Source organism: Cnephaeus nilssonii, assembly GCF_951640355.1.
Source record: "Cnephaeus nilssonii genome assembly, chromosome: 19".
Taxonomy (NCBI): domain Eukaryota; kingdom Metazoa; phylum Chordata; class Mammalia; order Chiroptera; family Vespertilionidae; genus Cnephaeus; species Cnephaeus nilssonii.
This window is the reverse complement of record NC_137090.1, coordinates 21,196,935-21,220,735: the sequence shown is the minus strand read 5'-3', so window position 1 is coordinate 21,220,735 and position 23,801 is coordinate 21,196,935. Positions and strand designations below refer to the sequence as shown.

Here is a 23,801-nt window from a genome sequence, read left to right as displayed (position 1 = left end):
GCCTTTGAGGAAATAATTAACCTAACAGCCTCATGAATTTTATATACTCAAGAGAAAGACTAGCAAGCCAATATAAATGTGGAGGGAAAAAATTGCATTCTTTTAAAAAATAAAGTTTTAAGAAATTTGAATTTCTGACTTAATTCTCAATTTTCTATATTGATAGGAATAATATTAATCAAAACGGCATTGGCCCTGGCCAGTGTGGCTCAGTTGGTTGAGCATCCTCCCATGCACCAAAAGGTCAACGGTTTGATTCCCATTTAGGTTTGATTCCCATGCCCAGGTTGCCTGGTTCTATCCTGGTAGAGGGAGTGCAGGAGGCAGCCGATTGTTTCTCTCCTTCTCCCTTCTTCTCTTTCTAAAAAGAATTTTTAAAAATATTAAAAACGGCATGGTACTGTCACCGGAAAGGGGATTTGGCCCTTAGAGGGTCTGCCTAGGGCCAGCTGGTAGTGTGTGGGTTCTTGAGTTCATGCAAGAAAAACTTCACATCACAAGTTCAGATGAATTTTAGAAGATGCTTATTAAAGCTGGGGACAGTGGAACAAGAAAGGGCTGGTGAAATCAGGCTAGGCTGGTCTGCTTTGGCTCACTAAGAAGTAAGAGAAACGGGGGTGTTGGGGACAGGATTGGCGGTTTTGCCCAGGACAACCTGACACTGTCCATTGCTGCCCTGGTTGTAAGCCTTGTAGGGTCCCTTAGAGTTTAGGAGATATATGCCTGTGGGGGAAGAAGAGGGGAAGAGGAAGGAGAAAAGGGCAGGCGTGCTCCCGGGAGAACATATTCACCAAAGATAATATGATAAGGGGTTAATATCCAAAATTTACTAGTATAACGAACTTATAAAACTCAAGACTGAAACAATCCAATTTAAAAAATGGGCAAGGTCCTAAATAGACACTTCTCCAAAGAGGACATACAGATCGCCAAGAGACATATGAGAAAAAAAAAAAGCTCAACGCCTCTAATCATCAGAGAGATGCAAATTAAAACCACAATGAGATCACTTCACACTCCTCAGAATGGCCATCATCAATAAATCAACAAACAAGTGCTGGCAAGGATGTGGAGAAAAGGGGTCCCTCCTGCACTGTTGGTGGTAATGCAGAGTGGTGGAGCCAATGAGGAAAGCAGTATGGAGTTACCTCAAAAAAAAACAAACAAAAAAAACAAAAACAAAAAAAAAACTGCCTTGGGCCCAGTGATTCCACTTCTGGGAATATCCAGAGAAATCAGAAACACTAATTCGAAAGAATACATGCATGCCTATGTTCACTGCAGCGTTATTTACAATAGCCAAGATTTGGAAGCAGCCCAAGTGCCCATCAGTAGATGAGTGGATAAAAAAGCTGTGGTATATTTATACAATGGTATACTACCTGGCTGTAAAAAAGAAGGACATCTTACTTTTTATGACAGCATGGATGGACCTGGAGAGTAATATGCTGAATGAAGTAAGTCAGTCAGAGAAAGACAAATACCATATGATTTCACTTACCGGTATATATGGAATCTAATAAACTAAATAAACTAACAAACAAAATAGAAACAGACTGAGAGCTGTCAGAGGGGAGGAGGATTGGGGGGGTGCTGGGTGAAAAAGATGAAGGGATTAACAAAAAACAAACTCATAGGCACAGACAACAATATGGTGATTATTAGAGGGAAAGATAAGTGGAGGAGTTAGAAGAGGGTAAAGGGGGGAAAATGATGGAAGGAGATCTGACTTGGGGTGGTGAACACACAATACAATATACAGATGATATATTATAAAATTATACACCTGAAGCCCACATAATTTTATTAACCAATGTCAACCCAACAAATTCAATAAAAAAATCCAGAAACTATAAAACAGCCTTTGAGGAAATACTTAACAGACTCATGAATTATACTCAAAAGAAAGACAAATTAGTCAATACAAATATAGAGGAACAACTTGCATTTTCTCAACTTATCAAAAAAAATTTTTTTATCCTCACCTGAGACATCGATCAGTTGACTCCCATATGGGACCCCAACAGGGAATCAAACCGAAACCTAGGTATGTGCCCTGACCAGAATGGAACCCGAAACCTGTGTAGCAAGTTGGAGGTACAGGACGACACTCCAACTAACTGAGCCATCTGGCCAGGGCTCAATTTCTTATTTGACTTAATTCTTAATTTCCTATATTGATAGAAATAGTAAAAAACAGTTTCACACAGTCAGCAACCTACCATTTTGTAAAAAAAGAATCCAAGTATCGAGGTCACTTGGACAGAGAGCATTTAGGAAAGCACACTTATTCAAACCATATTCTTCCAAGTAAATATGTACGACATTCTTACTCTATTGTGTAAGCTTTAAACACAAAAAACCACAGTCACCACCATGATCCCATTCCCCATTACTTCAATACTGGCTGCCCTAATCTTTTAGGATACATCAAGCAAATAAATTACTTTATTTTTCAAACTCTTTTGTTCCTAATGCCTTTAATTTTTCCTTTCCTTTAGTTATGCAGCTTAAAGAATAAACAAATTATCATAGGAACCTTCATTTGTTTCTAAAGTATAGAATTTTACCAATGTTGTTTTACTGGATGTGAATTAAAAATTATGTCATTTGTGTATAATATCTTCTAATTTATCTTTAATGCTTGCTCTAAGAGGACTATTAAACTAAAAGATGCAAACTGCTCAATCTTTCTTCTTTTAAAAAGATTTTTTAAAATTGATTTTAGAAAGGAAGGGAGAGGAAAAGAGAAACATCAGTGATGAGAGAGAATCATTGATTGGCTGCCTCCTGCATGCCCCCTACTGGGGATCAAGCCCACAACCCAGGCATGTGACCTTGACTGGGATCGAACCCTTCAGTCCACAGGCGGACACTCTATCCACTGACCCAAACCAGCCAGGGCTTCTTGGTTTTTAAATTTATCTTTATTTGTCTTAGAGATGTCCCCTTTGTTTTTTTCCCCCACTGACCACTTCCATCCAATCTTTCTTCTTAATGATTTGAAATCTCAATAATTTCTATGTTTACTACACTTTTACATTTTATTTTGCAGTAGAGTAATATGAAGTGAACATATTTCATGTAATGCTACATTTTATCTCTTACTTGATATTTCTTAGTTTATTCCAAGTATCTACCTCATGAGTAGTGTGTGCAAGACCAGGCAGGCATTGTTGAAAATGCACACATTTTTTGGCCTCCCCTTAAAGAGCTTACAGACTCCTGGGAGAGATAAGAAACATTCATAGTTTTAAAATAAGGTAGCAAGTGATAAGTACACAAGAAAGATAAAGCAAGAGACAATTTCCAGGGGTTGGGAAGACTTTTGAGCGAGTTCTATGACCAGAGGTAGTTTTCAGAAAAAAAAGGAAGAAAGAAAGAAAAAAGAAAAAGACTAGTTAAGAGGAGACTTATTAGGAAGTCGCTGGAAATGTTCAGGGACCTAGTAATTAAGGTCTGAACCAGGAGTGGGAAGAGAAAGGAGAAGACATTTCACATCCATCTTTCTCTCTCTCTCTCCCCCCCCCCCCCCCGCTTCCTCTCTTTCTAAAATCAATAAAAACATATCCTTGGATGAGGATTAAAAAATAAAAAGAATGACTAGATAAGGGAGGTAAGGAGGGAGTCAGATGACCTAACTTTTACAAATGATGCTAGAATTGCTGAAGGTCATAGGAAACTACATTCATTCATGTCTACCTCCCACAGACATCTAGTGAAAACATGACAGAAAGCTAAGAGCAAAAGGACGTCAGCTTGGTGGAAAAATACTGCCTAATCTCAATACTGAACTCATGAAAATAAATTAGGTAGCAAAAGGAATCAGAATTCAAATAAATGTATTAATCTACCCCCCTCAAAATATCTATAGTACAAAATCCAACTATCAGTCAACACTGGAATTTAAGCAAATACTTAGCTTTAAAATTGTTACCTAGTAACAACTTCCTAGTAAAAGCATACACCCTTTATCCTAGTTGGAGAGCACATGGTAAAGCAATGAGAGCCAAGTATTTTTTTTTCATTCTTCCTGCTGATAAACTTATTCTACCAAAGGAATAAAAAACACACTTTCTACCTAAGTCTCAGGAGATCTTAAAATTCAAATACCCATTCATAATTAATCATTTTACTTACTTTGCTGTTTTAGTTACTGCTACCTTCTCTCTATTTTATTGCTCCCATCAAATTGGGGGTTTACAGAATACATGTATCTATGAGGAAATTCCAACACCAAAGTTAGATTAACTTTTGGGTCTTTGTGAAAACTGATTACTGTAAGAACTTTTAAATCACAATCAATAATATATAACTAAAAAATGTCAGTAAGCCTGGCCAGCATGGCTCAGTGGTTGAGCACCAATCTATGAGCCAGGAGGTCACGGTTCAATTCCCGGGGTCAAGGCACATGCCGGGTTGTGGGCTCGATCACCAGTGTGGGGCTTGCAGGAGGCAGCCAATCAGTGATTCTCTCTCCTCGTTGATGTTTCTATCTCTCTCTCCCTCTCCCTTCTTCTCTGAAATGAATAAAAATATATTTTGAAAAAAGATGTCAGTAAAATTATAGCTTACAAATAAATAAAAACCTAATAGCTTTAAAAATACTATCAATAACTATTTATAAAGGTATAATATGCAATTTATAACAATAAAATGTAAGTCAAAACTAAATTAAATCACTGGGAAAACAATGATGGAATATACAAATAGCTAATTAATTGAAAAAGAGAAAGTTAGGTCCCTACATTATATGGTAGGTAAAGTATTGTAATAGATTAAAGATTTAACAATCTATATATATAAAAGCCAAGCAATCGGAATGATGGAATGACCGGTCGTTATGATGTGTACTGCGGCAGCCAACCGCCTCTGATTGGTGCCCCCACCCCGATCGGGAGCAGAGCTGGCCGGCCAACCCCACGTGTCACCTCCCTCCTGCCAGCCCAGCTCCGATCGGGGCCAACCGGACCCCACCCATGCACAAATTCGTGCACCGGGCCTCTAGTAAAATAAAGAAAATAGAGCTAAATATTTACTACATAATTGTAAGGGTTCAGGAAGATAATTTTAGAGATTATTCTAAAAGAAAAAGTCTAAGATATTGATATTAAAAATGTAAATTTCTCTATTCTAAAAATAAAACAAAGCACAATAAACAACATGAAGAAAATGTTGACAGCATATGACAAAAGAGATCTCCTTAAAAATGGCAATTAATAAGAAAATGAAAAATATACTAAATATAAAAAATTGATAAATGAACAAGTTAAAGTTTTTTCTTTTTTTGTTTATCTGTATTTTCAACATTTTATACAAGAAACATACTTTGTAATAAAAAGCAAAGATGTAGAAAATATTTGATGGCACTGAAAAATGTTCACAGTATGACTTTATATTTAAAACAAGTCACAGAAAAATAAATAGAATATGACTCACTGTTATAAATATTTATAGAGAAAAAGACTGAAGAATGGAGGGATTAATTTTAAGGAGATATATTTACAGTTGTCTGCAATGAGCTGTGTCACTTCATAATAAGAGCACAATCTTAAAAATCAGTATCAAATGTCTATTATATGTGGGGGGGAAACTTGAGCCTAATATGTATGGTATGATCCTAGTTTTTATTTTTAAAAAGTTATAAATGCAAAGAAAACAGCTTAGAATTAGAGAATCATTATCCTACTTTGGGGATTAGGTGTGTGGGTTTTCACTTTTAACTTTTAATACTTCTAGAATGCTTCAATCTTATTACTACAAACACTTATGTAATTTAAAAGATGAAAATCTGGAAAATATAACAGAAGCAAAGAGCCTAAGATTAAAAATTTTTTTTAACGATACCTGATTTAAAAAGAAAATTACAAAAAATTTTCTTAAACTGTTACACATTTACTAGAGGTCTGGTGCACGAAATTCGTGCATGGGTAGAGTCCCTAGACCTGGCCAGCGATCAGGGCCGATTGGGGCCTTCCTTCGTTTCATGCCACCCCTGGTGGTCAGCATATGTCATAGCAAGCAATAGAACTCCTGTCTCCTGGTCAAACTCCCGCAGGGACACTTTGCATATTAGCCTTTTATATATATAGATTTGCATTGTGAAAACCTTAAATACAAAACAAAAAATTTTATCACAGCAGTGTATCAAAACAGCTGAAGTATAATAGATCTTGTTTGGATATAGTAATAGTCCACAATGTTAGCAAGAGCAAATAAAACCAAAAAGCTTATTTTGTCAAGCCACGACAAGGAACTCTACTTTGAATAAAGAATTAAAACATTAGTATTCTCTGGGATCATTTTTAATATGGAAAACCGGCAACAGTCCCCTCCTCTACCATTTTTCCTCGAAATATAGAAAATAGAAACATGAACTGTCTCTTTGATGAAACTAGCATTAATTATACATGAGAACCTGCAGTGGAAGATATGGAAGAGAAGCAAAGTGATTTGTACTATTGAATTCCAAAAAGATCTTCAGCAGAACTGTGGAAGAGACTGGGATAAGGCTGAAAACAAGGAGACTGTATAAAAACCAGACTCCTAGGTTCCACTCCTACTTAGCACAGCCAACTTCCTCCCTAGCCCCATGGAAGACAACAAGTAATATCTAGAGATAAGGTATAGTCTCTAGACAAAGTGAACCAAAGGTTCTGGGCTCAGGACATGTGTGTGCAGGCATCCACAGAATGATCACAAAGCAGGGTAAGTGAAAACTGACATAGTCCTGTAAATGGAGAACTCTAACTCCCATTCCACAGCCTCACTTCAGAATGTCAACTGCAAGAATATCCAAAGGAAAGATCTACAGGAACTAATACATGGAGGTTTTAATAAATAAGGAAGCCTGACCCTCCTACTCCTCACCTCCACACAGCTTCCATTCAGCTTTTATGTGCCTTATCCTTACATATAAACCAAAGAACAAGAATCACTTGGCTTTGAGGAAAGCTTCTGAGTTCTGGTTCTAACTCTACTTCTAAGCACGTAAAAATAGGGAGATAACATCTTCCAGATTTGCAGTTTTCTATAAAATTAAAAGGGTACATTTTCCATGCTACTTCAGAGTAAACACAGGGCCAAATCTGGAATTTAAAAAGCATTAAAAACACTTAAAAGTTGTCTGGATTAGAAATAATTTTTAGCCTTAATAGAAGCATCATGATGTGAGAGAGGCAGAATACGTTTTGACAGATACGGTAAAGCAGATACCAGGACACTTTACCACACAGAGCAGATGTTCACAGCTCTGATTAATTTGCTTTATATTTAGACACTAGAGGCCCGGTGCACGGATTCGTGCACCGGTGGGGTCTCTCGGCATGGCTTGTGGGGACTGGGCTGAAACTGGCAGTCCAACGCCACCTGCTGCACCTGCCTGCCGCTCCCACTCATCCCGGCCCTGCTGCATCTGCCCTGGGCTCGCGCCCAGTCCGTCCTGATCGGGAGAGGCTCGTGTCACTGTGGTGCGCACCAGCTGTGAGCCCTGTGTCTGGTGCTCCTACGTTGAGTGTCTGCGCCCCTGGTGGTCAGTGCGCGTGATAGCGACCGGTTAACCGGTCGCTTAGGCTTTTATATATATATATATAGATAGATATAGATAGATTCTATAGTCATATTTGAAAATTTGTTTTCACTTAAAAACTATAACTCTTCTTGGTTGATTTTCCACTTAAAACTTTTTTTAAAAAGTCCACCTGTCATTAAAATAGGTTTCCACCCCTCATGGCAATGGTTTCTTGGATCTCAGATTCCACTGAGAAGAAAATATGAACTCAATCCTCCTCAAAAAACTGTGTGTGCACTTATGTGAACATACATACTTAAAAACACATGACAACAAAACAATTTTTCAACAACTTCAGAGATTAATGAACAAATTTGGGGAGAGCGATGTATTTTATATACAGTCTTTCAAATATCTTTCTTTTATGTCCTTTTATTTACGTCTATTTTGATTTCTGTTGTCATCCCTAAGATGGAGACTCAGTTAATAATATTCTTAGGAATTTTCCTGAAAAGACTAAAATACCTATTTTGTAACATTAAAATACAGGTTGATATATGGTTTGCACTCAAATGTAAAAAGCCTTTTCCTTGCTCACTGATAAAGGATAATTTTCTCTGAATTGTTCTTTCTTATTGGGAGATTCCAAATAATTTCATCTAAACATGGTAAACTATGTTGATCTTACATTCAAAATATTAATTCGGAAGTTCTACTATTTTGGACTCAGCCTCTTTGTCCCCCTTATTTATTCAATGGTCTGCTTAGTAAAACACCAGGTCCTTGAATAATACCGTTTCCCTCAAAATTGTTTCATTATTTGTCATTTTGTTAAAGTTGCAGACCTAATGACTATGTTAAATGAGAACTTACTATACTTACAAACATATAACAGACAAAGAATGTTTCAGCTCCTTAACCTCACTGACAACATGAAATTACCCTGATTTTCAGGCAAGGTGTTTTAGCTGAGTCTGAGTTGTCTTGTTGACGCTTTCTATATTTCCCTATTCTAAAATCAAGATGATCATCACTTGTATACTTCATCTTTTCTGAATGTTCTATCCCAAACCATGTATAATTTTGTTTTCACACTGGCAGTCTTCTTCAAAGAAACTATTAACAATTTCACCTTAATCATAAACTCTTTAGGGATAATTAAAGTATTCTATTTATTCCCCCTCCCTCCTGCTCACTGTTCTTACTTGTGCAGCCTCTGCATGCTCCAGCATCTCTTCGAATTCCTGATACTCTTCATCATCTGGTTCAGCACCTGAGAGTCGAGCTGCTCTGGCCATGAAATACGGAGGCAACTCTCCAATTGCTGTACCGACACCCTATGTCAAAAACCAAAACAATCACATAAGATTCTGTTCTCAACACAATGACACTAAACACATCAAATCTATATTTTTCAATATCACCAAAAGCATATTAAGATGTAGGCATAGCCAAAACCGGTTTGGCTCAGTGGATAGAGGCCTTCGGACTGAAGGGTCCCAGGTTCAATTCCAATTAAGAGCATGTACCTTGGTTGCGGGCACATCCCCAGTGGGGGGTGTGCAGGAGGCAGCTGATCGATGTTTCTCTCTCATCGATGTTTCTAACTCTCTATCCCTCTCCCTTCCTCTCTGTAAAAAGTCAATAAAAATACATAAAAAAAAAAGATGTAGGCATAAGTGAGAAAAGCATATACTAGTACATAACTAGGAGGAATCCTGGCCCCCATGCTGACCAAGGCAATGCCAGTCGAGAGCTATACATAAAACTTTCAGACAATCCTGGTATATTACAGACATGAAATTAATGTTAGTTCTCTTGCATATCTACTTATATTCTATTTTTTTATAATCCTCACACAAGGATATGTTTTTTTTAATTAATTTTTAGACAGAGAGGAAGGGAGGGGGGAGAGAGAGAGAGAAACATCATTAGTTGCCTCCCGTTAAGTTCCTCGAACTGGGATGACATCTGTAACAACTTTTTGGTGTATGGGATAAGGCTCCAACCCACTGAGCCACCCAGTCTGAGCTCTACTTATACTCTATTATTTTTGTCATTTCTCCCCCTTTTAAAATATTCAAATGATTTGGTAATGAGCATTCACTGATATAGCTATTAGACAAATATTTTCTAGGAAATCTGATATTTAGAATGTTGCTTTAATCCCAACAGAATTTTTAGTGCAGAGTTAAAATTTTTAACAAACTGTGGTCAGAAAGCCCCTTGAAAACAACATTAGGATGGATAAATTTTAACCACAGGAAAAATGTTTATATTTCCTTAGGACATTGAGTGACTCATGTTTTAGTCTCTTTGTAGATTCTTGTTTTTGAAGGTATTTTTTTTTCTCAATCAACTCAACATATAAGGATAAAAACAAAGGTAAAAGAATCAGGAACTTGGTTTGAACTTACATGGCTCAAATACAGCATAGGTAATACTGCAAGAGGCATATAGCCTCCAGGAAAATTCTCAACTTTGAGCCATCCTTCTCTGTCCTGAGTCAGAGTGAATGAAAAATGCATGTGCTAGTTCTAAGAAGCAACTTTAGGCCTTTCTGTTTGCTCTGTCCTATGGCTTTGCCTACAAATACCTTGAAAAGAATTCCCAAGGTACATAATCAAATTCAAAGATTTTGTGTTCACAGTGCTACATTTCAATGTGTAGAATCAATGATCCAAGTGAAACTGCATTACCCACATGTGAATCAAGAGTTCTGAAGCAAGAATAAGGCTATAGTTAGTTAAAAAACAGAGAGAAGGGAGAAGAGACATATATAGAGAAGGATAAAGGAACAAAACAAACCATACTTTACTAAACAGGAAAAGTTAAAGTTAGTCAACTTTGGAAGGTGTTAGTAGACCAACTTACTATTTTAAAAACTGGTAACAAAGAGAAAGATCAATTATTTATCCTGTCTTACCTATATGAAAGATATCTCAGGGAAATTAAATTACTGATAAGGAGAAGTTTCTCTTTATAAAGTATTTCAGTCAATAACTAAAGAAAAAAATGATATAATTGGGATACCCCTATTTTATAACCCCTAATAAAATAATGAACATATAGTAACTAGAGGCCCAGTGCACAAAATTTGTGCACTTGGGGGAGGGGTCCCTCAGTCTGGCCTTTGCCCTCTCGCAGTCCAGGAGCCCTTGGGGAATTGTCCGACTGACAATTTAGTTGGGAGCGGGCCTAAGCTGTCAGTCGGACATCCTTAGCACTGCCGTGGAGGCGGGAGAGGCTCCCGCCACCACCACTGCGCTCGCCAGCCATGAGCCCGGCTTCTGGCTGAGTAGCGCTCCCCCTGTGGGAGTGCATTGACCACCAGGGGGCAGCTCCTGCATTGAGCATGTTCCTCCTGGTGGTCAGTGCACATTATAAAGACAAGTCATTCTGCCATTCGGTCGATTTGCATATTAGCCTTTTATTATTTAGGATAGTGCTACTATCACACACAAAAAAGACAACCAGACACTACTGTACCTCGTGACAGAAATACACAAGGCTCTGAAGTATATTCTTGCCAGAAAGAAAATTTTTTCAAGCCTCTCAATCTAACTATCAACTCACAGGAAATATAGGAAACATAGAAACATACTTAAGTTATACCAACTGGAATACAATCAGTAAAATCAGGGCTGTGGGAAACTACACTTGACAAACAATCCAGTTTCAATAACAAATAAATTTGAAAAGAAAATAAAAGAAATAAACACAACCAAAAAAAATTTGAATACTAACTGTTCAACTAATTTGAAGAGATTATTCCTAATTTCTCTTAGGTGTTTTTCTAAAGTTCTATAGTTGATATATTTACAGATGAAATGTGATATGTTATCTAGCATATGGTTCGAGATAACTGAGAGCAGAATGAGGAGGGGTATATATAAAACAGTATTAGCCAGGAGTTAATATTAGCTGAAGTTGGGGAACAATATGTTTATTTAATAATGTAATTCTAATGTAATTCTATGTACTTAAATTTTTTTCCATAACGAAAAGTAGAAAGAAAAGTTAACTGTCATATTTTATTTAAAACATAAACTCCTAAAACTTAAGTCAAATGTTAAATTGTTCTGAAAGCAATTATATGACTCAAACTCATGACAAGTTTCCTTCAAGTTAAAAAGTAATAATCAATTGAAATGAAATAAAGAGCTACATGTCTTATACTTAACTGACCACACATTACACACACACACACACACGTTTTAAAAAATGTGTTTTTATTGATTTCGGAGAGGGGAAGTGAGAGGGAGAGAGAGAGAGAAACATCAATGATGAGAGAGAATCATTGATCCCCGGCCTCCTGCACGGGCCCCCTCCTGGGGATTGAGCCTGTAACCTGGGCATGTGCCCAGAATGGGAATCAACTGGTGACATCTTGGTTCATGGGTCAACACTCAACCACTAAGCCACCTCAGGTGGACTCACTCTCTTGATAGTGACCTCCATGCACAAGGTTTAAATGTTAGTAAAGTTCAATTAATCAATTTTCCTTTTACCACCTAACCTTTTGGTGTTACATTTATGAAATGATTGCCATCCTGGCCGGCATGTCTCAGTGGTTGAGTGTTGACCTAGGAACCCAGAGGTCACGGTTGTAAGCTCCATCCCCAGTGTGGGGGGTGCAGGAGGCAGCCAATCAGTGATTCTCTCTCATCATTGATTGATGTTTCTATCTCTCTCTCCTTCTCCCTTCCTCTCTGAAATCAATAAAAAATATATCTTAAAAAAGAATTAATTGCCAAATTCAAAACCATGCAGATTTTTCTCTATATTTTCTTCAAAGAGTTTTATAATTTTAGCTCTTAAGTTTATGTATATGATGCATTTTGAGTTAATTTTTGTATATGGTGTAAGGTAACGGTCCAACTTCATTCTTTTGCATGTGGATATTCAGTTTTCCCAACACACTTTGTTGAAAGGACTGTCCTTATAAATGTTGAGAACAAAGGGAACAAATTTAGACAACTTGATATGTGCTACATTTTTCACATGACCCAAGACAGTTGTCAAAAAAGGAAATATGAAAAGCAAACAAACATTCAGCCAATTAGTCAGTATTTATTTATTATTTTTTAAAATACTTTTTTCATTAACTTTTAGAGAGAGAGGAAGAGAAAGGGAGAGAGAGAAACATTGATGTGAGAGTGGAACATCGATCAGCTGCCTCTTGGGCACCCCACACTGGGGATTGAGCCCTTAACCAGGGCATGTGTCCTGACCAGGAATTGAACCAGCAACCTTTTGGTGCACAGGATGACACCCAGTAACTGAGCCACACTGGCTAGGGCAGTCAGTATTTATTCACATTCTTGTATATGCGCAAAGTCTAATGCTGAGTGCTGTAGGGGTAATAAACTTAATGCATAGTCTGTATTTTTTAGGAGCTTAAAATTTATTTGGGGAAGTAAGCCACTGTATGAACCAAGTTGACTAATTTAAGGCATGAATGAAAAGCCAGGCCAAATGAGCACTTCAGACAATGTGCACTGTGGGAGTTTGTAGGAGACAGTTACCACTGCCAGTTGGGATGGAAGCTTTTCTTTATTGGCATTGGTGTTAATCCAGCTACATAAATCATTTTTGAAAGAACAAAAGAAAAATAGAAAACTAAAGTCTATATACATAGCCCCTTTCTAGCATGTTCCAAGTATCTCCTGTTATTTTAATAAAAATGTTTCATCAAAAGACTAATGTGGTCAAATTTAAAAAACACAGGCAACTAGTACAATGAATCTGTTTCCAGTGTTTATGAAAGAGTAACAGGAAACATGACAATTTTTCCTGTCTTTCATATTCAGCAAGTTCAATGTATGGCATTTCCCTTATAATTCTTTTAAAATACAACATAATTGCTACCACATAAATGTCTTTGAAAACTCTGCCTCTTCTGTGGGCATAGTGTTCATATTCCTCTTTAGTTAAGATTTTTAAGTGATCTGTTCCACAATTTTTATTTGAGAAGAAACTGTTAGTGAAAAAGTTATAGGTAATATATAACTTAATAAATGCAAATGATGAATTAAAAATAATTGAAATAGTAATAGGAAGTTTTTAAAAAAAATATTTATTGACTTTTTACAGAGAGGAAGGGAGAGGGATAGAGAGTTAGAATCATTGATGAGAGAGAAACATGGATCAGCTGCCTCCTGCACACCCCCTACTGGGGATGTGCCCGCAACCAAGGTACATGCCCTTGACTGGAATCGAACCTGGGACCCCTCAGTCCGCAGGCCGACGCTCTATCCACTGAGCCAAACTGGTTTGGGCAGTAATAGGAAGTTTTGAGCAAATGAACTATACCTCAATGATAGACACCTGAATAAATTTAAGCACATAAAAAGAGTGTTTTGTATGGGTTAAAATACATTTTGCCACTGAACATGTAGCCCAAAAACTTCCCAAAATATACTGAAGCAAATAATGAAAAGAAAACATCAGTACAACTGAAAGTAAGATCACAATATACAACCACAGAGTCTGATGCCTCCACTACAGTAACGCTTGGTCTACGAAGAAATGTTTCACCCTACTTTAGTATTATAACAATTCAGAGAATAAAATGAGTCCTCCAAGAATAAACACCAAGTATTTAAATTTAGGAGACAGACATAACATTTACCAATCTGAGTCTAATGTATAAGCACCTGATGTGTGTTTATCAAATATAAAAACATTGGTGAAATTTAACAAAGTAGTATAGTTGCATCATCCATACTCCTTGACCCTGCTATTGTCTACTTGGCATCAATTGCTTCATGGTACCTATGGCTTCATGTCTTCTTTCTGAATGTCATTAATGAATAGAAAAGGCTCTAAAGGATTTGTTTTACTTGGAAGTAGGCAGCTGATGAATTCATGAATTAGTTATCTAATGACTTGGTATATGTTTGGATTCAATTTCAAAGAGGTACAACAGCCAAAACCGGTTTGGCTCAGTGGATAGAGCGTCGGTCTGTGGACTGAAAGGTCCCAGGTTCGATTCCGGTCAGGGGCATGTACCTTGGTTGCGGGCACATCCCCAGTAGGGGGTGTGCAAGAGGCAGCTGATCGATGTTTCTCTCTCATCGATGTTTCTAACTCTCTATCCCTCTCTCTTCCTCTCTGTAAAAAATCAACAAAATGTATTAAAAAAAACAAAAACAAACAAACAAACAAACAAACAAACCAAAGAGGTACAACAAACTATACAGGCAGATTAACTGTAGACAAATATAAGAACAGATATCTTACCCACATGCAGGCCTCAATCCTAACTTTTGAGATTATGCTCCACAAAGAAACGGATCCTTCAATGCCCTCTTCATCTGGACAAATAATCTGATCAGGATAGGGTGGTTCAGGGAAATTAACTGAATTGCATTCGTAAGCAGCTAATGTAACTGAAGCTATATGTGGACCCTGTAAAACAAATATGAGAAAACTAGTTAGAAATATTAATGAAAAGGGAATCATCAATATACATGTTCTTTTAACAGTACTTTAATTGCTATATATTAATAGAAAAACCTTAGCTTTAAAAGAACAAGAATCTATTTAACTAAATATTTAATGATACAGATGGTAATTTGAAAAACTCCTTCCCAAAAGTTCCTCCTGGCTTGCTTTAAAAAAAAAGAAATCAGATTTATTGATAATGTACATATAGTAAGTCACTTTTCTGGGTCTATATTACATGAGTTTTGACAAATATATTCAGCTGTACAATAACGAATCAAGATATAAAACATTTCCGTCATTGCAAAAGTTCCTTTGTGCCCTTTTATAGTCAAGCTCCCTCCCCCAACACTAGCCCCTGGAAACCATATCATTCCTGGCTTGGTTCTGATTTTGTTTATCCATATTTTCATTTGTAGGTTACATTCCCTTTGATAAAAACTTTCTGTGCTGCTATTCTTTCAGGCATAATTTGAGAATATCACTTTATGTCCTTATAAACAGTTGGTGAAGTAACTACTTCACTTACATTTTAATCATATAGATTAAAATGGGTTAATAATGCAATAAAGCCTTAAACAAGGGTTCCCAAATACACATGTATGCCGAGGTAAGGTTTCTGCATAAGAATCAACTAGGGAGTTTGTTAAAAATATAACTTCCTGTTTGGCTGGCATAGCTCAGTGGTTGAATGTCAACCTATGAACCAGGAGGTCATGACTCGATTCCTGGTCAGGGCATGCTAGTATGCTTGGGTTGGGTGCTTGATTCCCAGTAGAGGGTGTGCAGGAGGCAACCAATCAATGATTCTCTCTCATCATTGATGTTTCTATTTCTCTTTCCCTCTCCTTTCCTCTCTGAAATCAATTAAAAAAAACCCCACCCAAACAAAAACGAAACAATAGGTAGGAGTGGGAACCTGTATGCTAATAATGAAGTTCCTTTAGAGTTTTAAACAGGTTATGTTCTAATAGGCTAGGTTTAGGAATCATTGGGAAAATAGTAAATTAAGGCTTAGAAAATAAGCAACGTCGGACTAGTCACTTAACTTCCTAGGCTTCAGTTTACTCTTCTGCAAGGCAAGAGAATTAGACTCATTTTATGGTTTTATCCAGCTCCAAAAACTTCAAATATAATCTAATATGTCAATAAAATCCAATGCTAATTTCCAAAGTTCTCATGAAGTATAAGACCTAAAAGTTGCACATTCTTAACATGTTGCTCTAACACCCATGGTATAAGTATTCACTTTAAAGCATAAGAATAACTTTAGAGCCAGATGTTCTGGTTTAGGCTCTGGCCTCTGCAACTTACCTTCTGAGTCTTGCTTTCCTCATCTATAAAATGGGAATAATAAAATACCTCAGGATCTACATTCTGGGGATGTAAGATTTAAATTAGTCAATTCATATAAAGTGTTCATCCTAGAACAGGGATGGGCATATAGCAAACCCTTAAAAAGTACCAGCCATTAGGTGTTATGAAGAAAAATACTGTATTTGTAGAATTATATATACATATACACGTGTATGTATATATAAGTATACATACAATAAAGGGTCTGTATATAAGTGTCTTTTAAAATCACATAGCGAAAGAATTTGTGGTTCAAAGACTGCATAAGATCCAGTGAAAAAATAAGACACTAAAGAACTCCTACTGCTATCAAGATAAAAGGTTATATAAAACAAAAATTTTTGTTGCATGTTAATGTGAAAAAAGATATTCATAAATCTAAGCTACATTTCTCCCTAAACGAAATGGGTACTTTTGTTCAAATAAAATCTAAGAAGTGAAGTTCTACTCTTAGCACTGAATCAATTAGTTATTAGGTTTTTCTGAACCTATGTGAAGAATTCTTTAGTTGGTTCCTCTTTTTCTTGAGTTTTAATTCCTAGAAATCCAGAAATAGTAATATTTAAGTTTTAAAAGTAATTATAGTATGTTTTTTAAAAGAATGCTTTTGAGTATTCAGGTCTTAACAAATGTTATTAGCCATGAAATCTACAACTGCTCCTTTGAATACTATGTGCATAAGAGATTTCACAAATGGGGAAGAAAAAGACTATTTTATAAGCCTAAAAAATAACATACCAAGTTTAAAGTTTGGGGAATTCAGAATCACTGAATAATCAGTAAAAAAATTCTCACAGTACACTTATAGCTAAGCATTAGATATAATTTAAGGAAAAATTGTAACTTTCACCTTTATTGTTTGAAAACACAAAAGAGAAATGTTATATAAGTAAAACAGAAAAAATTCAAGTTTGTCCATGATATCTCTATACAATTATCCCCTGTAGATTGCAGGAACAGTCTACCTCTGAGTTCTAGAAATGAACAAAAATTAAACTTTTCTAGGAGATAAAATAATGAGATTTCTGCATCTAAAAAGGGAAATTTTCAGCAATCTGATGAGAATTTTTTCCCCTAAAGAAAGGACAGTTCATTCACACAACTCAACTGATATATACTTTCCATAACCACACTAGTAAGTCATGATTACTCAGCCTTAGAGGCAGATGTGGTGGTTCCCAGACAAAATGAACACAAATAAATTAGCTTCTTGTCTTTTGTTCATTCTCAAGAGTCCATTTAGCCTATACCTGACATTTTAGTTCCTAAATATAACTGACTTGAGTAAAATATAAGTTACATGAAAAAAACAAAAACTAAAAAAGAAAAAATATTTTTTATTAGAAGCATTTAAAAAGTAATACATATTCAAACTACCTTTTAAGTGTATTTTCTAAAACCTACAAGTCCTATTACTATGTATCAATTATGAAAGAATCACATTTTAACCATACTAAATGGAGAAACATGGGAACAAACAAACAGCTATAGTGTAAAAAGAAAAGACTACCTGGACAGAACCACCATAAAAATAACACAATGTTACAGTTTTTATGGGAGCATGCAGGTATTCCTATGTATTGGCTACAGATCCTGGGCTGTGGCTGAGGGTTTTCCACCTCAGATCATGAAGTAACTGGTACAGACTTTCATTCCTACAGCAAACAACTAGAAAACTGGACAAAAACATATGGAACACTTCTTTTTAGACACTGCACCAGAGGACTTCTGGCTGCTGAGAGAAGGGATACAAATGAGGATAACCTACGACTCTGGCTCTTGATTTGTAGACACACCTTGACAGTAAAATCTACAGTCCAAAGAGGAGGAGCCCATGCACAGCATGGTGGTCTTGCTAAGATGAGGAAAGAAACGGAATCCTATATAATAAAGAGCTAATATACTAATTAGACCGAACAGCAGAACGCCCGTCAGACGACCTTCCGGATGAAGCAGGGGCTGCGAGGGCCCCAGCTGTGAGTGCTGAGCCCCTTGCACGAATTTGTGCATCGGGCTTCTAGTATATAAAAAAGAACAAAATGGAACTTCTAGAGCTAAAAGTATAATATCCGAATAGAAAAATTCATTAGACAGATCATCAACTGCAGAAGAAAATATAAAGAACTTGAAGGCAGGGAAATAGAAAGTATTTAGAGAGTGAAGGCTATGAAAGAAATTAACCTCTATAACCTATTAAATAACACCAAACAGTCTAACATACATGTGATTGAAATCCTAGAGAGGAAAAGGTGTGTGTTTGTGTGGGAGAGTTATATGCAAAAAAAATAAAATAAAATAAAATACTTGAAGAAATAGTCAACTGTTTTCAAGATTTGATGAAAAACTTCAATTCATCAGCTCATTGATCTAAAATAACTCAGCCAATTAGTCAGGATCAAGAGAAAGAAAACATATCAAATTGCTAAAAATCATGATCATATCATATTAAATTGCTAGAACTCAGTAATAACAAGAAAATCTTAAAGCAATCAGAGGGGATAAAAATAACACACCATCTATAGGAAAATATAGATAAGACTTATCAGACATAATTCAAACCAAAATACAATGGGAAAATTTCTCTAAAATATTTAAAGGAAAAAAACACTTGTCATTTTAGAATCCATGGAAAATATATTTCAAAAATAAAGATGAAATAAAAACATTTTCAGACAAAAAAAAAAAAGCAAAAGAATTTGTTCCAGTAGATCTGTAGTATAATATATGTTAAAAGAAATTCTCAGAAGAAAAGTGATACCAGATGGAAACTTTAATGTACACAAAGGAGTGAAGAGCACTGAAAATATAGAAGACCCTTCTGCATTTTAAAATCTCTTTAAAAAATAACTAGTTGTTTAGAGCAAAAAAGATGACATATGTAAAAGTAAAATATATGACAAGAGCATAAAGTATGGGACAGATAAAAAGAGTATACTATTGTAAGGTGGTTACATTATATATACTTTAAAAATGCTCAATCCAAAGAAGGTAGGAAAAGAAGAATAAAAAATAGGTGGGAGAAACATTCTGAGGGTAGACTTAAACCCATCCATACTGATAACTACATTAACTATAAATGTACCAAACGCACAAATAAAAAGCAGAGAGTGTTAGACTGGATTAAAAATCAAGACCCTAGTACATGCCGTGTATAAGTAATGTTAAACACCTAGACCCAACAATACACTAAATAAATGAAAAAGATAAACTACTTAAAAATAATCACAAAAAAGACAGAGTGACTACATTAATATCAGATAAAGTAGACTTCAGGATAGGGAATTCCTAGAGATGAATAAAGGCATTTCATAATGATAAAGGGCTAATTCTCAGGAAAACAAAACAATTCCAAATGTGGAGGTACCCTTTAACAGACTATCAAAATATATTAAGCAAAAACTGACAAAACTGAAAGGAGAAATAAACAATCCTACAATTATAGTTGGGAATTTCAACATCCTTCTCTTTTTATTTGATAGAACAAGTAAACTGACAACCAGTATGAATATGAAAGACTTGAACAATATAAAACACTCCACTCAGCAATAGCCAAATACATATTCTTTTCAGCAAGAATAGACCATATGCTGGGGTGTAAAATGAGTCTCAGCTCATTTAAAAGAATGTGTCATGTGGCAAGGTAAACATCAAGGAGTACTTAAGGAAAAATGGCAAATAGAGGTCCTCAAAGATTAATTTTTCCATTTAAGGACTATGTCCTTTCATCTTTGTGGTGGTAATAAAAGGAAGTCAAACAGCTATATACAGCCCAGACTGTTATTCCCCAGCACAGGAAACTCTATAAATTCCCTAGCAACAAGGTCACAAGTAACATTCACTGATTGCACAGAGCTCCTGAGAGTTCGTAATTACTGTCAATGGAGGTTTCCTTTACTAGTAGTGATAAGGAGGTTGAACTTTATGATTGTGATGAGATATTATACTCTCATCAGAGTGACAGGTTTTAGGGCCCATTATTGGGAGTGGGGAGTAATTCAGTATAGTCATTCTAAGTGAAGTCAACTCAACAAGATTGTTTCAGTTATTTGTGACATATCGAACATCTGGTTTTGCTTCAGTTCAAAGCCTTATGTATCCAGTCTCATGAGCTGTATTACATTATATTTTCCAAAGTTTTCATAATGGAATAATTCTGCCTGTCCAGGATAAAAGATGTAGTGCTTGGCCAGGCAAGACTATGTCTGGGTGAGAGCAAATACATAGTTAGACCAGGGATAAGATTTCTAATAAGAGCAGATATAGGTATTGGTGAAAAAAAGTATTTTAACTTGAAAAAAATTATATTCAGTAAAATGACAAATTAGTATGTGCATTGCTGCTTCACAAAAAAATAAGTGTTTTCTGTCTTTTGAACTTTACTGTAGGGCCCTTTCTTCCAGAGACATTTCTTAACAAGTAAAAACTTAAAATGGTCATATCAGTTCATTATGAGCCTAATTTACCCAAGCCTCAAAATCAATCAAGATGAAGAATATGATATCACATTAAGAGTATAGTATGTGTATGTGTGAGTTTTTGTAAGGAAATGAGCAGGTAGGCAGACAGACAAACAGACAGACATTCTTCTACCCTAGGCAGCTCTCAGAACTGATAAAACATTCCTAAAAACTGGAGTTGTTTGCATAACATCTGTAATGTCAATTCATAACCTAATCCATCATCCATACAGAGAAGTCAAGTGAGATCCCAAAGGCAAAATTTCCAATTAGTTTTGTCTGGAAAGTTTAGGGCAAAGGTAATAACATCAAGAATCCTGTGCTGATTCACTGGGAAAACATTTGTTTGCCACACTCCTTCACTGAAGGAACAAAAGGAGTCAGTGGTTAGTCTGGAATGTGATTCATTAGGAATATCTTGGTGATAAATGAAAGATGACAAATGGTTATGTGCATGACTTGCAAAACCTTTGTTTTCTTTAAGTCCTACTTTAGAAATGCTTTTACAAACAGGAATTCTACTTGAATTCTCTTAATTTTTGCTTTTCTCATTATAGTCAGAAAACTTACCTAAAGTTATGGTGTACAGCAAATTCTAGAAGGCTAGAGAATAAACTATTGGCTCCAAATGGGCTCTGAGAAGTTCAACTAGTGTTTATATTCTTTTTGTGAAAAAAAGTTTCAAGTTTACAAATTAAGCCTGTAGTCCCTCTCTATAAAATGCAGTACAGTATGTCAAAGCAGTAATCTGGGCATTAGCTAATGTGGGTTTTCGTTTTTTGAAGCTGTTAGTAACTTACTATATGTAATCTGACTTCTTCTCAGATTCCTCATTTGATCAGAAGTCTAACAATAATAATTGTGATTATAATACCTGCACAACCCAGATAACAGGGCAAGAATCCATGATATTACATAGTAAAAGTATTATGATTAATATCAAATTGCTAATCAAAACAAAAATCATTCATGCTCCAAGTTATAAGGACCTGTCTTTGAAGCCATTTTTATTATATGAATCAATCCATAAAGACGTTTCACTTTTCTTTTCTAAACCTAAGCCATTTTTTTTTTTTTTGAGAGGAAGGAAGAGGGAGAGATAGAAACATCAATGATAAGAGAGAATCATTGATCGGCTGCCTCCTGCACACCCCGTACTGGGAATCAAGCCTGCAACCCAGGCATGTGCCCTTGACAGGAATCGAACCTAGTACCATTCAGTCCACAGACTGACGCTCTATCCACTGAGCCAAACCAGCCAGGGCAACCTAAGCAACTTTGGATCATAAAGTTGATTTAAGTGTTCAGGAGAAATGGACTACGTTCTTACATCAGAGTTTTTAAAAAGGCTATATATTGTTTAAAACATATACCCAACAGAACAGATTTTAGCTAAACTGCATCTTCTTAGCTTTGATTTAAGCACACATTAATAAATAGTGACTTAAAGGCAGGAAGTTATCCAGTCTGTGCATACCCCCTGTTTGGTGAAAACCCGGCCCCATGTCCTGGAGACCTTGGTTTCTTCTTTGATGTGGTGATGCTCATAAGAGTTAATACATGAGTCATTCCTTGGGGAAAGACAGGGTGAAGAGCAGATCATGCACTCATCAAAAAAGGGCAAACAAACCTTTTCTAAGAAGGGCCTGTTGGCCTTCCGGGAAGAGCCCTGAGTCACTGCCTGCTTACAGACAGAGTCATTATACCTCTACAGAGCAATATCAAGTCACACCAGAACCTTACTTTTGGCAATCTCTTCCCTTTTGTGTCTTACAGAGGCACAGACAATTGAACAATGAAGCAACAATCAGAAGTCAAGCAGAAAAAGAGGTAAAGAGGTTGGCTAACAATTTTTTTTAAAAAAAGTTTATACCACCAAGTGGCATTAAACAACTACAATATTTCTCTTACTTAAACTACCACACTCTTTCATTTCAATTCATAGATATGCATTTTCCAAATAACAATTACTTTAGGCAGTCAATAGCCATGAGTCGAAAAGTATAGTAAATGTCTATACCTACGAAAAAAACAGCTTTATAATCCTATACTAGAGGCCTGGTGCACGGATTCGTGCACCTGTGGGGTCCCTTGGCCTGGCCTGCGGGAATCAGCTGAAACTGACTCTCTGACATCCCCCAAGGGGTCCTGGATTGCAAAAGGGCGCAGGTCAGGCCAAGGGACCCCACCGGTGCACAATCGAGGTCGAGGTCCAGCCCATCTCGCCCAGTCCTGATCGGCTGGATCCCAGCAGCAAGCTAACCTACTGGTCGGAGCATCTTCCCTCTGGTGGTCAGTGAGAATCATAGTGACTGGTCAAACGATTGAACAAATGGTCAGACACTTAGCATATTAGCCTTTTATTACATAGGATAATATAAAAGGCTAATATGCAAATTGACCGAACAGTGAAATGATTGGTTCTCATGATGCGCACTGACCACCATGGGCAGACACTTAACACAGGAGCTGCCCCCTGGTGGTCAGTGCGCTCCCATAGGGAAAGCACCGCTCAGCCAGAAGCCAGGCTCATGGCTGGTGAGCGCAGTGGTGGTGGCAGGAGCCTCTCCCGCCTCCGCAGCAGCGCTAAGGATGTCCGACTGACGGCTCCTGGACTGCGAGAGGGAGCTGGCTGGGCTGAGGGACCCCCCCCCCCCCACTGCAAGTGCACGAATTTCATGCACCGGGCCTCTAGTAGTCTATAAAGTACTATATCCATACTATACAGTAAAGAAACAGGTGCTCTATAAATATTTGATAGCAATCAAGATGTCAGATTTTAAAAAAAATATATTTTATTGATTTTTTACAGAGAGGAAGGGAGAGGGATAGAGAGTTAGAAACATTGACGAGAGAGAAACATCGATCAGCTGCCTCCTGCACACCCCCCACCGGGGATGCGCCCACAACCAAGGCACATGCCCTTGACCGGAACCGAACCTGGGACCCCTCAGTCCGCAGGCTGACGCTCTATCCACTGAGCCAAACCGGTTTTGGCAAGATGTCAGATTTTTTAAATGTACAATTTT

The 23,801-nt window shown here is 36.7% G+C and overlaps 1 protein-coding gene across 1 annotated transcript in view; it reads right to left on the bottom strand.

The window, feature by feature from the left end:
* VMP1 (vacuole membrane protein 1) overlaps positions 1-23,801 on the bottom strand; it is a 108,391-nt gene that overhangs the window by 51,503 nt on the left and 33,087 nt on the right. The window contains exons 6-7 of the mRNA XM_079798428.1: positions 14,756-14,923; positions 8,716-8,847 (exon numbers count right to left, since the gene is read on the bottom strand). Coding sequence (XP_079654554.1) covers positions 8,716-8,847; positions 14,756-14,923 — 300 coding nt within the window. The remainder of the gene's footprint in view (positions 1-8,715; positions 8,848-14,755; positions 14,924-23,801) is intronic.